The 16,933-nt window shown below is 43.7% G+C and overlaps 1 protein-coding gene across 2 annotated transcripts in view; it reads left to right on the top strand.

Annotated features, from left to right (window-relative positions):
- LOC110503425 (neprilysin-like) overlaps positions 1 to 16,933 on the top strand; it is a 181,203-nt gene that overhangs the window by 120,224 nt on the left and 44,046 nt on the right. For both annotated transcript variants that reach the window (XM_036961850.1, XM_036961849.1), the window contains exons 5-6: positions 14,324 to 14,404; positions 14,536 to 14,631. In XM_036961850.1, coding sequence (XP_036817745.1) covers positions 14,324 to 14,404; positions 14,536 to 14,631 — 177 coding nt within the window. The remainder of the gene's footprint in view (positions 1 to 14,323; positions 14,405 to 14,535; positions 14,632 to 16,933) is intronic.

The following is a 16,933-nucleotide window of genomic DNA, read 5'->3' as shown; positions in this document are numbered from 1 at the left end:
TCCATCACTCTCCTTCTTGGTAAAATAGCCCTTACACAGCCTGTGTTGGGTGTGTTGGGTCATTGTCCTGTTGAAAAACAAATGATAGTCCAACTAAACCCAAACCAGATGGGATGGCGTATCTGTCACATGTGCTTCCTCTCCGGCCTCTAGGTCACCAGGCTGCTCGTTATTGCGCACACCTGTCACCAGCGTTACGTGCATAATGACACTCACCTGGACTCCATGACCTCCTTGATTACCTGCCTTTTATAAGTCTCTCCCTTTGGTTCCTTCCCCAGTCATCATTGTTGCTGTTTCATGTTGGTGCGCTGTTTGTGTTTCTTGTTTTGTTCATTTATTAATTAAATGTATTCTGTCCCTGGACTTGCTTCCCGACTTTCAGCGTACTGTATATCCTTACAGTATCGCTGCAGAATGCTGTGGCAGCCATGCTGGTTAAGTGTGCCTTGAATTCTAAATAAATCACAGACAGTGTCACCAGCAAAGCACCCCCACACCATAACACCTCGTCCTCCATGCTTTACGGTGGAAAATACACATGCAGAGATCATCCGTTCACCCACATCGCGTTTCACAAAGACACTGCAGTTGGAACCAAAAATCTCCAATTTGGACTCCAGACCAAAGGGCAGATTTCCACAGTCTAATGTCCATTGCTCGTGTTTCTTGGCCCAATCAAGTCTGTTCTTCTTATTGGTGTCCTTTAGTAGTGGTTTCTTTGCAGCAATTCGACCATGAAGGCCTGATTCACACAGTCTCCTCTGAAAAGTTGATGTTGAGATGTGTCTGTTACTTGAACTCTGTGAAGCAATAATTTGGGCTTCAATTTCTGAGGCTGGTAACTCTAATGAACGTATCCTCTGCAACAGAGGTAACCCTGGTTCTTCCTTTCCTGTGGCGGTCCTCATGAGAGCCAGTTAACTCTAATGAACTTATCCTCTGCAGCAGAGGTAACTCTGGGTCTTCCTTTCCTGTGGCGGTCCTCATGAGAGACAGTTAACTCTGGGTCTTCCTGTCCTGTGGCGGTCCTCATGAGAGCCAGTTAACTCTAATTAATGTATCCTCTGCAGCAGAGGTAACTCTGGGTCTTCCTGTCCTGTGGCGGTCCTCATGAGAGACAGTTAACTCTAATGACCTTATTGTCTGCAGCAGAGGTAACTCTGGGTCTTCCTTTCCTGTGGCGGTCCTCATGAGAGCCAGTTAACTCTAATGAATGTATCCTCTGCAGCAGAGGTAACTCTGGGTCTTCCTGTCCTGTGGTGGTCCTCATGAGAGACAGTTAACTCTAATGAACTTATCCTCTGCAGCAGAGGTAACTCTGGGTCTTCCTGTCCTGTGGCGGTCCTCATGAGAGACAGGTAACTCTAATGAATGTATCCTCTGCAGCAGAGGTAACTCTGGGTCTTCCTGTCCTGTGGTGGTCCTCATGAGAGCCAGTTAACTCTAATGACCTTATCGTCTGCAGCAGAGGTAACTCTGGGTCTTCCTGTCCTGTGGCGGTCCTCATGAGAGACAGTTAACTCTAATGACCTTATCCTCTGCAGCAGAGGTAACTCTGGGTCTTCCTGTCCTGTGGCGGTCCTCATGAGAGACAGGTAACTCTAATGAATGTATCCTCTGCAGCAGAGGTAACTCTGGGTCTTCCTGTCCTGTGGTGGTCCTCATGAGAGCCAGTTAACTCTAATGACCTTATCGTCTGCAGCAGAGGTAACTCTGGGTCTTCCTGTCCTGTGGCGGTCCTCATGAGAGCCAGTTAACTCTAATGAATGTATCCTCTGCAGCAGAGGTAACTCTGGGTCTTCCTGTCCTGTAGCGGTCCTCATGAGAGCCAGTTAACTCTAATTTTTTTTATTTTTTTTTTATTTTACCTTTATTTAACCAGGCAAGTCAGTTAAGAACAAATTCTTATTTTCAATGACGGCCTGGGAACAGTGGGTTAACTGCCTGTTCAGGGGCAGAACGACAGATTTGTACCTTGTCAGCTCGGGGGTTTGAACTCGCAACCTTCCGGTTACTAGTCCAACGCTCTAACCACTAGGCTACCCTGCCGCCCCAATGAACTTATCCTCTGCAGCAGAGGTAACTCTGGTTCTTCCTTTCCTGTAGCGGTCCTCATGAGAGCTAGTTAACTCTAATGAACTTATCCTCTGCAGCAGAGGTAACTCTGGGTCTTCCTTTCCTGTGGCGGTCCTCATGAGAGCCAGTTTCTTCACAGCACATGATGGTTTTTGCAACTGCATTTGAAGAAACTTTAAAAGTTCTTGAAATGTTCTGTATTGACTGACCTTCATGTCTCAAAGTAATGATGAAGTCATTATTTGAGCTGTTATTTCCATAAAATGGACTTGGTATTTTACCAAATAAGGCTATCTTCTGTATACCACCCTAACCCCACTTGTTAAACTGATTTTGCTCAAACGCATTAAGGAGGAAAGAAATTCCACAAATTAACTTTTAAGAAGGCACAGCTGTTAATTGAAATGCATTCCAGGGGACTCCCTCATGAAGCTGGTTGAGAGAATGCCAAGTGTGTGCAAAGCTGTCATGAAGGCAAAGGGTGGCTATTTGAAGAATCTCAAATATAACATATATTTTTGTTTGTTTTAACAGTTTTTTTGGTTACTACATGATTCCATACGTGTTATTTCATAGTTTTGATGTCTTCACTATTATTCTACGATGTAGAAAATAGTCAAAATAAAGAAAAGCCCTTGAATGAGTAGGTGTTCTGAAACTTTTGACCAGTAGTGAATGCACCAACTGTTTTGAATGGAAAGCATGTGACGGGTTTAATAAGGCACTGCTCTGGCCACTTAACCACAGGGATAGTTTTCCATCTCTGCTTTGTTTCAGGTATGGCATACTGGGCAATCATTTTAATTTTTAATTATACCTTGTTTATGGAGAGAGACGTAAGGAAATGGGGGGGGGAGTTGACATATGGTTGTGATCTCTGTGAGAAGGTCTAAACCCTGCGTGACGCTGCCTTCTATGACTGCTGTGACTAGCTTTATGAGAAACAGATCTACTCACTACTGATGGAACATTATATTGAGACACAATGGCTGAAAAACTCGGAATTCTACATCCAACTCAATATTCCAACTTGGAATTTTAGCCTCTTTCTAGAACTCTGACTTTCCGAGCTGAAGATCACTGACGTCATGATTTGACCTCATATTTTTCAGAGTTCCCAATGTCTACAGACAGACAGCTGTGACATCATATCACAAAGGTTCAGCGGAGTCTGTCAATCAGACAGCAGTGACGTGACAGATGATCAGGCAGTGGCTGTGTTCAACAGCATCAAAACCATGATGCATTGTGGGCAAATGGTGACTGACTGATCTACAAATAATAATGAGTAGTTATTTATGATGCAAGGTGATTTGTTAGTCAGTTGTCAGTCGCTTGCACTCTCAGCTGCAATGTCGAACAAGCCCAATGTCTGTCAGTGACATCACAAAAGGTCAGACAGTGGGCGAGTTTGAGCGGATCACTTTTGTCTGCAGTCGACTGCAAGTTTCTGCATTTGCCCAATAACAAGTTCACCCTGCAGCCATTTTCTACATAGTGGGAGGTTCTATCGTCAACCAATCATTATTTGTTTAGTTTGACCCACGTGAACGTGACCAAAGACATGACTGAAACAGGAACAGACTTTGCCATGATTCATGTTTACAGTGGATATATACAAATTATATATATATATATACAGTTGAAGTCAGAAGTTTACATTCACCTTAGCCAAATACATTACTCAGTTTTTCACAATTCCTGACATTTAATCCTAGTAAAAATTCCCTGTCTTAGGTCAGTTCGGCTCATCACTTTATTTTCAGATTGTGAAAGGTCAGAATAATAGTAGAGAAAATGATTTATTTCAGCTTTTATTTATTTCGTCACATTCCCAGTGGGTCAGAAGTTTACGTACACTCAATTAGAATTTGGTAGCGTTGCCTTTAAATTGTTTAACTTGGGTCAAACGCTTCAGGTAGCCTTCCACAAGCTTCCCACAATAAATTGGGTGAATTTTGGCCCATTCCTCCTGACAGAGCTGGTGCAAGGTTTGTAGGCCTCCTTGCTCGCACAAGGTTTTTCTGTTCTGCCTACAAATTTTCTATAGGATTGAGGTCAGTGCTTTGTAATGGCCACTCCAATACCTTGACTTTGTTGTCCTTAAGCTATTTTAGCACAACTTTAGAAGTATGCTTGAGGTCATTATCCGTTTGGAAGACCCATTTGCGACCAAGCTTTAACTTCCTGACTGATGTCTGGAGATGTTGCTTCAATATATTCACATATTGTTCCCCCTCATGATGCCATCTATTTAGTGAAGTGCACCAGTCCCTCCTGCAGCAAAGCACCCCCACAACATGACGCTGCCACCCCCGTCCTTCACGGTTGGGATGGTGTTCTTCAGCTTGCAAGCGTCTCCCCTTTTCCTCCAAACATAATGATCGTCATTATGGCCAAACAGTTCTATTTTTGCTTCATCAGACCAGAAGTCATTTATCCAAAAAGTACGATCTTTGTCCCCATGTGCAGTTGCAAACCGTAGTCTGGCTTTTTTATGGTCGTTTTGGAGCAGTGGCTTCTTCCTTGCTGAGCAGGCCTTTATATGGTTATGTCGATATAGGACACGTTTTACTGTGGAAATAGATACTTTTGTACCTGTTTCCTCCAGCATCTTCACAAGGTCCTTTGCTGTTGTTCTGGGATTGATTTGCACTTTTCGCACCAATGTACCTTCATTTCTAGGAGACAGAACGTGTCTTTTTCCTGAGCGGTATGACAGCTGTGTGGTCCCATGGTGTTTATACTTTCGTACTATTGTTTGTACAGATGAATGTGGTCCCTTCAGGCACTTGGAAATTTCTCCCTGTGATGAACCAAAAAATTCTGAAGTCTTGGCTGATTTCTTAGATTTTCCCATGATTTCAAGCAAAGCGGCACTGAGTTTGAAGGTAGGCCTTGAAATACATCCACAGGTACACCTACAATTGACTCAAATCATGTCAATTAGCCTATGAGAAGCTTCTAAAGCCATGACATCGTTTTCTGGAATTTTCCAAGCTGTTTAAAGGCACAGTCAACTTAGTGTATGTAAACTTCTGACCCACTGGAATTGTGATACGGTGAATTATAAGTTAAATAATCTGTCTGTAAACAATTGTTGGAAAAATGACTTGCACAAAGTAGATGTCCTGACCAACTCGCCAAAACTACAGTTTGTTAGCAAGACATTTGTGGAGTGGTTTGAAAAACTAGTTTTAATGACTCCAACCTAAGTGTATGCAAACTTCCGACTTCAACTGTGTATATATATATATATATATATATATATATATATATATATATATATATATATCAATACATACACGCATACAGAACATACATATATTAGACATGGTTTCAGTCTGTGAGTATCTGATATGGGGTTGGAGACATTATCAAGAATAACTTTTAGAAAGATGGAAACACTGACATGTTGACCCAAGCCTTGCTGTTGGAAAACCACGTCAGTGTCAGACTTTTAGCTGTCGCAGATTTTATTTATTTATTTATTTCACCTTTATTTAACCAGGTAGGCAAGTTGAGAACAAGTTCTCATTTACAATTGCGACCTGGCCAAGATAAAGCAAAGCAGTTTGACACATACAACGACACAGAGTTACACATGGAGTAAAACAAACATACAGTCAATAATACAGTATAAACAAGTCTATATACGATGTGATCAAATGAGGTGAGATAAGGGAGGTAAAGGCAGAAAAAGGCCATGGTGGCAAAGTAAATACAATATAGCAAGTAAAACACTGGAATGGTAGATTTGCAATGGAAGAATGTGCAAAGTAGAAATAAAAATAATGGGGTGCAAAGGAGCAAAATAAATAAATTAATTAAATACAGTAGGGAAAGAGGTAGTTGTTTGGGCTAAATTATAGGTGGGCTATGTACAGGTGCATTAATCTGTGAGCTGCTCTGACAGCTGGTGCCTAAAGCTAGTGAGGGAGATAAGTGTTTCCAGTTTCAGAGATTTTTGTAGTTCGTTCCAGTCATTGGCAGCAGAGAACTGGAAGGAGAGGCGGCCAAAGAAATAATTGGTTTTGGGGGTGACTAGAGAGATATACCTGCTGGAGCGTGTGCTACAGGTGGGAGATGCTATGGTGACCAGCGAGCTGAGATAAGGGGGGACTTTACCTAGCAGGGTCTTGTAGATGACATGGAGCCAGTGGGTTTGGCGACGAATATGAAGCGAGGGCCAGCCAACGAGAGCGTACAGGTCACAATGGTGGGTAGAATATGGGGCTTTGGTGACAAAACGGATTGCACTGTGATAGACTGCATCCAATTTATTGAGTAGGGTATTGGAGGCTATTTTGTAAATGACATCGCCAAAGTCGAGGATTGGTAGGATTGTCAGTTTTACAAGGGTATGTTTGGCAGCATGAGTGAAGGATGCTTTGTTGCGAAATAGGAAGCCAATTCTAGATTTAACTTTGGATTGGAGATGTTTTATATGGGTCTGGAAGGAGAGTTTACAGTCTAACCAGACACCTAAGTATTTGTAGTTGTCCACGTATTCAGAGTCAGAGCCGTCCAGAGTAGTGATGTTGGACAGGCGGGCAGGTGCAGGTAGTGATCGGTTGAAGAGCATGCATTTAGTTTTACTTGTGTTTAAGAGCAATTGGAGGCCACAGAAGGAGAGTTGTATGGCATTGAAGCTTGCCTGGAGGGTTGTTAACACAGTGTCCAAAGAAGGGCCAGAAGTATACAGAATGGTGTCGTCTGCGTAGAGGTGGATCAGAGACTCACCAGCAGCAAGAGCGACCTCATGGATGTATACAGAGAAGAGAGTCGGTCCAAGAATTGAACCCTGTGGCACCCCCATAGAGACTGCCAGAGGTCCGGACAGCAGACCCTCCGATTTGACACACTGAACTCTATCAGAGAAATAGTTGGTGAACCAATCATTTGAGAAACCAAGGCTGTCGAGTCTGCCGATGAGGATGTGGTGATTGACAGAGTCGAAAGCCTCGGCCAGATCAATGAATACGGCTGCACAGTAATGTTTCTTATCGATGGCGGTTAAGATATCATTTAGGACCTTGAGCGTGGCTGAGGTGCACCCATGACCAGATGAAACCAGATTTTATAGCAGAGAGAGAAGGTATGGTGAGATTCGAAATGGTCGGTAATCTGTTTGTTGACTTGGCTTTTGAAGACCTTAGAAAAGCATGGTAGGATAGATATAGATCTGTAGCAGTTTGGGTCAATAGTGTCCCCCCCTTTGAAGAGGGGGATGACAGCAGCTGCTTTCTAATCTTTGGGAATCTCAGACGACACGAAAGAGAGGTTGAACAGGCTAGTAATAGGGGTGGCAACAATTTCGGCAGATAATTTTAGAAAGAAAGGGTCCAGATTGTCTAGCCCTGCTGATTTGTAGGGGTCCAGATTTTGCAGCTCTTTCAGAACATCAGCTGAACGGATTTGGGAGAAATGGGGAAGGCTTGGGCGAGTTGCTATTTGGGGTGCAGTGCTGTTGACCGGGGTAGGAGTAGCCAGGTGGAAAGCATGGCCAGCCGTAGAACAATGCTTATTGAAATTCTCAATTATGGTGGATTTATCAGTGGTGACAATGTTTCCTATTTTCAGTGCAGTGGGCAGCTGGGAGGAGGTGTTCTTATTCTCCATGGACTTTACAGTGTCCGAGAACTTTTTTGAGTTGGTGTTGCAGGAAGCAAATTTCTGCTTGAAAAAGCTAGCCTTAGCTTTTCTAACTGCCTGTGTATAATGGTTTCTAGCTTCCCTGAACAGCTGCATATCACGGGGGCTGTTCGATGCTAATGCAGAACGCCATAGGATGTTTTTGTGTTGGTTAAGGGCAGTCAGGTCTGGGGAGAACCAAGGGCTATATCTGTTCCTGGTTCTAAATTTCTTGAATGGGGCGTGTTTATTTAAGATGGTTAGGAAGGCATTTAAAAAAAATATCCAGGCATCCTCTACTGACGGGATGAGATCAATATCCTTCCAGAATACCCCGGCCAGGTCGATTAGAAAGGCCTGCTCGCTGAAGTGTTTCAGGGAGCGTTTGACAGTGATGAGTGGAGGTCGTTTGACCGCTGACCCATTACGGATGCAGGCAATGAGGCAGTGATCGCTGAGATCTTGGTTGAAGACAGCAGAGGTTTATTTAGAGGGCAAGTTGGTTAGGATGATATCTATGAGGGTGCCTGTGTTTAAGGCTTTGGGGAGGTACCTGGTAGGTTCATTGATCATTTGTGTGAGATTGAGGGCATCAAGTTTAGATTGTAGGATGGCTGGGGTGTTAGGCATGTTCCAGTTTAGGTCGCCTAGCAGCACGAGCTCTGAAGATAGATGGGGGGCAATCAGTTCACATATGGTGTCCAGAGCACAGCTGGGGGCAGAGGGTGGTCTATAGCAGGCGGCAACGGTGAGAGACTTGTTTTTAGAGAGGTGGATTTTTAAAAGTAGAAGCACAAATTGTTTGGGTACAGACCTGGATAGTAGGACAGAACTCTGCAGGCTATCTTTGCAGTAGATTGCAACAACGCCCCCTTTGGCAGTTGTATCTTGTCTGAAAATGTTGATTTTTGGGATTAAAATTTCAGAATTTTTGGTGGTCTTCCTAAGCCAGGATTCAGACACAGCTAGAACATCCGGGTTGGCAGAGTGTGCTAAAGCAGTGAATAGAACAAACTTAGGGAGGAGGCTTCTAATGTTAACATGCATGAAACCATGGCTATTACGGTTACAGAAGTCGTCAAAAGAGAGCACCTGGGGAATAGGAGTGGAGCTAGGCACTGCAGGACCTGGATTCACCTCTACATCGCCAGAGGAACAGAGGAGGAGTAAAATAAGGGTACGGCTAAAAGCAATAAGAATTGGTCGTCTAGAACGTCTGGAACAGAGAGTAAAAGGAGGTTTCTGGGGGCGATAAAATAGCATCAAGGTATAATGTACAGACAAAAGTATGGTAGGATGTGAATACAGTGGAGGTAAACCTAGGTATTGAGTGATGAAGAGAGAGATATTGTCTCTAGAAACATCATTGAAACCAGTAGATGTCATTGCATGTGTGGGTGGTGGAACTAATAGTTTGGATAAGATTTAGTGAGCAGGACTAGAGGCTCTACAGTGAAATAAGCCAATAAACACTAACCAGAACAGAAATGGACAAGGCATATTGACATTAAGGAGAGGCATGCTTAGTCGAGTGATCAAAAGGGTCCAGTGAGTAGAGAGGTTGTTTGGGGGTCACGGCGATTTAGACAGCTAGCCAGGCCATAGGTAGCAAGCTAGCATAGGATGGAGGTCTGTTATTAGCCACCTCTTGCGTTCCGTCAGTAGATTAGTGGGGTTCCGTGTGGTAGAGGGGATTAATCCAAATCACACAACAACAAAATAAACAATAGATATAGTTATAGAGGCCCAAGTTGAAAAAAAAAAAAAATAATACAAATAAATAAATTAATTGTCCGATTGTCTATTCAGATAGCAGCCGATAAGATAGCTAACGGTTAGCGGGCCACAGATGGGTGTTCAGGTAACGTCGCGACGGAGGAGCCAGCCGGATAACTCCTTCGGGTAGATAACGTCGGCAGTCCAGTTGTGAAGGCCCGGTGGGGCTCCGCGTAGGCAGTAAAAACGGGTCCGGATAGGTGATTGTAGCCCAGGAGTGATTGATGGAACTCTTCAGCTGGCTAGCTCCGGAATAATTGATGTTTGCTCCGGAATCGACGAAAGCCGATAGTCACACGGATAGCAGCTAGCTAGCTGTGAGATCCAGGTAGGAATGTCCAGAGTTAGCGGTTGAAATCCAGGGACATGGAGAGAAAAATTGGTCCGTATGTTCCGTTCCGAGCCGCGCTGCGCCGTACAAAACTGGCGATAGATTTTCGAGCTAAAGGATAGCTGATGACCACAAACCGTGGTTAGCTGAATACTAACGATTAGCCAGTAAAGAAGCTAACTAGCTTCTGATTAGCTTCTGGCTAGCTTCTGGCTAGCTTCTGGCTAGTCTCTGGCTAGCTTCTTGGAGGATTACAGATTTGAGGTAAATAATACTTTTTTTATAAATATAAATTGGTTAGGCGGTTTGCAGGAGAGTGTTTTGAAGATGAGTTTATGGAAAATTTAAAAATATATTTAAAAAGGTATGTGAAAAAAATTGTAAATATATATAAACGGGACACGACAAGACGAGGACAAAAGACGTCTGAACTGCTATGCCATCTTGGGGAATGCAAGATGCACATCCCTTGACTTCACTGGTTTACAGTGTGCTTCCTTAGGCTTCCCTCTCGAACACACACGGATGTTATGACATCACAAAGGATGTGACAGAATGGACACGTTCCACTGCCCAGGCAATGAGATCTGGGATCTTTCCCCAATGGGATCTTTCCCCAATGGGATCTTTCCTACCACGTGTTTCCATGGCTTCAATTATTTTGGTTGAGTTTAATTGACCTCTTTACCGTATGTCTGTCAGGTATCTCATGACATTACAAAATGTTACATTACAGACTGTCTGTCAGGTATCTCATGACATTATAAAATGTTACATTACAGACTGTGTGTCAGTCATCTCATGACATTACAAAATGTTACATTACAGACTGTCTGTCAGGTATCTCATGACATTACAAAATGTTACATTACAGACTGTGTGTCAGTCATCTCATGACATTACAAAATGTTACATTACAGAATGTCTGTCAGGCATCTCGTGACATTACAAAATGTTACATTACAGACTGTCTGTCAGGCATCTCGTGACATTACAAAATGTTACATTACAGACTGTCTGTCAGGCATCTCGTGACATTACAAAGCATCAGACAGAATGTCTGTCAGTCATACATGCTATGTAAGTCATAGAGGGTGTGACAGAATGTGCCAAATTCAAAACAACTGGGACCTCAGGAAAAATACTCTAGAAAGAGGCCAGAGTTCCTGAGTTGGATGACCGTTGAAATACATAAAAAATCCCAGTCCTTTTTCCCCCCAGAGTTCCCAGTTGTTTTGAAAGCACTGAAGTCGGAGATTTGAACGAGGCATCAGGCATCTTATGACATCACAGAGAGTTTGAAAGAATGTCTAAGTCAGAAATCTTATGACATCACAGAGAGTTTGAAAGAATGTCTAAGTCAGAAATCTTATGACATCACAGAGGTTTTGAAAGAATGTCTAAGTCAGAAATCTTATGACATCACAGAGAGTTTGAAATAATGTCTAAGTCAGAAATCTTATGACATCACAGAGGTTTTGAAAGAATGTCTAAGTCAGAAATCTTATGACATCACAGAGAGTTTGAAAGAATGTCTAAGTCAGAAATCTTATGACATCACAGAGGGTCAGACAGCACTAGATCTGTGCTCCATGTTCAGCTCTTCAGCAACAATGCAGCTGTTTCCAGTTGTATGTACCCTAGTTGAGTCCATGTGGTGGATTTGAGGCCCAGGGGCTAAGCAGTGTTCTGTGTTGAATACATATACACAGAGGGATTGGCTCTGGGAAGACACACTTCCTGTGTAGTTCCTTTTTTTAAAATCAGGATTAGCCCTGAGGTTGGGGCCCAGATAAGGTCACAGTATTTAAGTGTGTGTGTCTGTGTGTGTGTGTTTGCGCACGTATATGTGTTCTGGGTCTCAGGAGTTTAACCACAGCACCGTAAGAGTGACAGAACCACAGGGTTGAAAAGGACATCAAAATATCTCCTCCGCTGTCATTTCCCCCCCCCAAAAAAGTGTAAAACGTGCAAAAGATAAAAAGAAGCCCTGAAAGCTTCCAAAGTAGGTGAACTTGTATTTAAAGGGGTGTTTGCCACACAAACATCAGGTGGTCTTTAATCCAAACAGAATCCCCCCCCCCTACCCCCTCTCCCCCACATCCAGTTGTTAATCCAATCACACACATGATCTGCGCCCTTTGGCAGGAAGCGCCCTATGAAGGTCTCCTAACCCAGCGCTTCATTAACATTACATGAGCACATAAAAAGTGTGTGCCCACTAGGTAATGAGACTGCAGGGGTTCTGCCCTAACCAAACCAGGGGATGACGAGAGGATTTGAGGTAGAGGGAGGGAAAGGGGAAGAATGAGAGGTGAGATGACAGAGAGCTGTTACTGTAAAAATAGAGAGAGAAAGAGGGCAGAGGGCTGTTACTGTAAGAAAGAAGAGAGAGGGCAGAGAGCTGTCACTATAAGAATGAAGAACAATTGGGGCAGAGAGCTGTTACTGTAAAAATAGAGAGAGAAAGATGGCAGAGGGCTGTCACTATAAGAATGAAGAGAGCAGAGAGCTGTTACTATAAGAATGAAGAGAGCAGAGAGCTGTTACTATAAGAAAGAAGAGAGAGGGCAGAGAGCTGTTACTATAAGAATGAAGAGAGAGGGCAGAGAGCTGTTACTATAAGAATGAAGAGAGAGGGCAGAGAGCTGTTACTATAAGAATGAAGAGAGAGGGCAGAGAGCTGTTGCTGTAAGAAAGAAGAGAGCGGGCAGAGAGCTGTTACTAGTAAAAATGAAGAACGATTGGGGCAGAGAGCTGTTACTGTAAGAAAGAAGAGAGAGGGCAGAGAGCTGTTACTGTAAGAAAGAAGAGAGAGGGCAGAGAGCTGTTACTATAAGAAAGAAGAGAGTGGGCAGAGAGCTGTTACTATAAGAATGAAGAACGATTGGGGCAGAGAGCTGTTACTGTAAAAATAGAGAGAGAAAGAGGGCCGAGAGCTGTTACTGTAAGAATGGAGGGGGGCAGAGAGCTGTTACTGTAAGAATGGAGAGGGGCAGAGAGCTGTTACTATAAGAATGGAGGGGGGCAGAGAGCTGTTACTGTAAGAATGGAGAGGGGCAGAGAGCTGTTACTATAAGAATGGAGGGGGGCAGAGAGCTGTTACTATAAGAATGAAGAGGGGCAGAGAGCTGTTACTATAAGAATGGAGGGGGGCAGAGACCTGTTACTATAAGAACGGAGGGGGGCAGAGAGCTGTTACTATAAGAATGGAGAGAGAGGGCAGAGAGCTGTTACTATAAGAATGGAGGGGGGGCAGAGAGCTGTTACTATAAGAATGGAGATGGGCAGAGAGCTGTTACAATAAGAATGGAGAGAGAGGGCAGAGAGCTGTTACTATAAGAATGGAGGGGGGGCAGAGAGCTGTTACTATAAGAATGGAGGGGGGGCAGAGAGCTGTTACTATAAGAATGGAGAGAGAGGGCAGAGAGCTGTTACTATAAGAATGGAGGGGGGGCAGAGAGCTGTTACTATAAGAATGGAGATGGGCAGAGAGCTGTTACAATAAGAATGGAGAGAGAGGGCAGAGAGCTGTTACTATAAGAATGGAGGGGGGGCAGAGAGCTGTTACTATAAGAATGGAGGGGGGCAGAGAGCTGTTACTATAAGAATGGAGGGGGGCAGAGAGCTGTTACTATAAGAATGGAGGGGGGCAGAGAGCTGTTACTATAAGAAAGAAGAGAGAGGGCAGAGAGCTGTTACTATAAGAATGGAGGGGGGCAGAGAGCTGTTACTATAAGAACGGAGAGAGAGGGCAGAGAGCTGTTACTATAAGAATGGAGGGGGCAGAGAGCTGTTACTATAAGAATGGGGAGGGGCAGAGAGCTGTTACTGTAAGAATGGAGAGGGGCAGAGAGCTGTTACTATAAGAATGGAGGGGGGCAGAGAGCTGTTACTATAAGAATGAAGAGGGGCTGTGAGCTGTTACTATAAGAATGGAGAGGGGCAGAGAGCAGTTACTATAAGAATGGAGAGGGGCAGAGAGCTGTTACTATAGGAATGGGGAGGGGCAGAGAGCTGTTACTGTAAGAATGGAGAATGATTGTGGCAGAGGAGAGGTAGAATTTCAGTGTGAGATTCATAAAGGGTAGAGGGAAAAATAAAAGCACATTATTTGTCTTAACTCTAGCACATGGATTTCGTCCTACAGTTACCAGTGCACGTGGGAATGACCACAGATTTAAAGCATTGTTTTTTTCCTTGCTTGTGTTTTTCTTTTGTTTCCACAGTTCTGTGATGTTTCTCAATGTTTGTTATGTGGTGAAAAGCAGCAGACCGACTGCTCCTTGGCCCAGAGTCTGACTGTGTTCTGTCTGGTCTAAAGGGACATGTTACAGTCCCTCTGAGGGGGACATTGTCCTCCATAACACAGCTCACATGCTCCATGTTACTCGCAACACTCACAGCTCAACTCATATCCAAACCTCTTTTTGATTTTCAGTTTAAAAGCAAACATCAACACAGATGTGCTGCAAATCTATAACCTTTATAATATTTTTGCAGGTGTTCTAGAGAGAAGCGTGAAGGGGGAGGCCAGTGCCCTCACTAAAGCCAAGACCCTCTACAGATCCTGCACCAATGAGAGTGAGTCTGCTGGTCTGTTTTGTTGAGGTCAATTACATTTCAATTCAGTAAGTCATTAAAGTCCAATTAGTTGTCTACCTTTAAGCTGTGAGTTAACCTGGGTCACTTTTGTGTTTTTTTTCCCTCTGAAGGTCAGATTGAGAAAAGAGGCGGAGCTCCTTTACTAGACATACTTCCTAATGTGTTTGAGTGGCCAATAGCAACAGACCACTGGGAGACTGTCTATGGTGAACGACACTATGCCCTTCGACCTCTGTGTTTCCTACACCTATTTTAGTTTGCCTCTCCTCAAACCAATCCTCTCCTCTCCTCAAACCAATTATCTCCTCTCCTCAAACCAATTATCTCCTCAAACCAATCCTCTCCTCTCCTCAAACCAATTATCTCCTCTCCTCAAACCAATTATCTCCTCTCCTCAAACCAATTATCTCCTCAAACCAATCCTCTCCTCAAACCAATCCTCTCCTCAAACCAATCCTCTCCTCTCCTCAAACCAATTATCTCCTCTCCTCAAACCAATTATCTCCTCTCCTCAAACCAATTATCTCCTCAAACCAATCCTCTCCTCAAACCAATCCTCTCCTCTCCTCAAACCAATCCTCTCCTCTCCTCAAACCAATCCTCTCCTCAAACCAATTATCTCCTCTCCTCAAACCAATTATCTCCTCTCCTCAAACCAATCCTCTCCTCTCCTCAAACCAATCCTCTCCTCAAACCAATTATCTCCTCTCCTCAAACCAATTATCTCCTCTCCTCAAACCAATCCTCTCCTCTCCTCAAACCAATCCTCTCCTCAAACCAATCCTCTCCTCAAACCAATCCTCTCCTCTCCTCAAACCAATTATCTCCTCTCCTCAAACCAATCCTCTCCTCTCCTCAAACCAATTATCTCCTCAAACCAATCCTCTCCTTTCCTCAAACCAATTATCACCAATCCTCTCCTATCCTCAAACTAAGCCTCTCCTCAAACCAATCCTCTCCTCTCCTCAAACCAATCCTCTCCTCTCCTCAAACCAAGTATCTCCTCTCCTCAAACCAAGTATCTCCTCTCCTCAAACCAATTATCTCCTCTCCTCAAACCAAGTATCTCCTCTCCTCAAACCAATTATCTTCTCTCCTCAAACCAAGTATCTCCTCTCCTCAAACCAATTATCTCCTCTCCTCAAACCAATTATCTTCTCTCCTCAAACCAATTATCTCCTCTCCTCAAACCAATTATCTCCTCTCCTCAAACCAATCCTCTCCTCTCCTCAAACCAATTATCTCCTCTCCTCAAACCAATGATCTCCTCTCCTCAAACAAATGATCTCCTCTCCTCAAACCAAGTATCTCCTCTCCTCAAACCAATTATCACCAATCCTCTCCTATCCTCAAACTAAGCCTCTCCTCAAACCAATCCTCTCCTCTCCTCAAACCAATCCTCTCCTCTCCTCAAACCAATCCTCTCCTCTCCTCAAACCAAGTATCTCCTCTCCTCAAACCAATTATCTCCTCTCCTCAAACCAAGTATCTCCTCTCCTCAAACCAATTATCTTCTCTCCTCAAACCAAGTATCTCCTCTCCTCAAACCAATTATCTCCTCTCCTCAAACCAATTATCTCCTCTCCTCAAACCAATGATCTCCTCTCCTTAAACCAATTATCTCCTCTCCTCAAACCAATTATCTCCTCTCCTCAAACCAATTATCTCCTCTCCTCAAACCAATTATCTTCTCTCCTCAAACCAAGTATCTCCTCTCCTCAAACCAATTATCTCCTCTCCTCAAACCAATTATCTTCTCTCCTCAAACCAATTATCTCCTCAAACCAAGTATCTCCTCTCCTCAAACCAATTATCTCCTCTCCTCAAACCAATTATCTTCTCTCCTCAAACCAAGTATCTCCTCTCCTCAAACCAAGTATCTCCTCTCCTCAAACCAATTATCTCCTCTCCTCAAACCAAGTATCTCCTCTCCTCAAACCAATCCTCTCCTCTCCTCAAACCAATTATCTCCTCTCCTCAAACCAATTATCTCCTCTCCTCAAACCAATCCTCTCCTCTCCTCAAACCAATTATCTCCTCTCCTCAAACCAATGATCTCCTCTCCTCAAACAAATGATCTCTTCTCCTCAAACCAAGTATCTCCTCTCCTCAAACCAATTATCACCAATCCTCTCCTATCCTCAAACTAAGCCTCTCCTCAAACCAATCCTCTCCTCTCCTCAAACCAATCCTCTCCTCTCCTCAAACCAATCCTCTCCTCTCCTCAAACCAAGTATCTCCTCTCCTCAAACCAATTATCTCCTCTCCTCAAACCAAGTATCTCCTCTCCTCAAACCAATTATCTTCTCTCCTCAAACCAAGTATCTCCTCTCCTCAAACCAATTATCTCCTCTCCTCAAACCAATTACCTCCTCTCCTCAAACCAATGATCTCCTCTCCTTAAACCAATTATCTCCTCTCCTCAAACCAATTATCTCCTCTCCTCAAACCAATTATCTCCTCTCCTCAAACCAATTATCTTCTCTCCTCAAACCAAGTATCTCCTCT

This window comes from Oncorhynchus mykiss, chromosome 24 (assembly GCF_013265735.2).
Source record: "Oncorhynchus mykiss isolate Arlee chromosome 24, USDA_OmykA_1.1, whole genome shotgun sequence".
NCBI lineage: Eukaryota > Metazoa > Chordata > Actinopteri > Salmoniformes > Salmonidae > Oncorhynchus > Oncorhynchus mykiss.
Note: the sequence above shows the minus strand (reverse complement) of the source record. Positions and strands in the feature narration are given on the sequence as shown.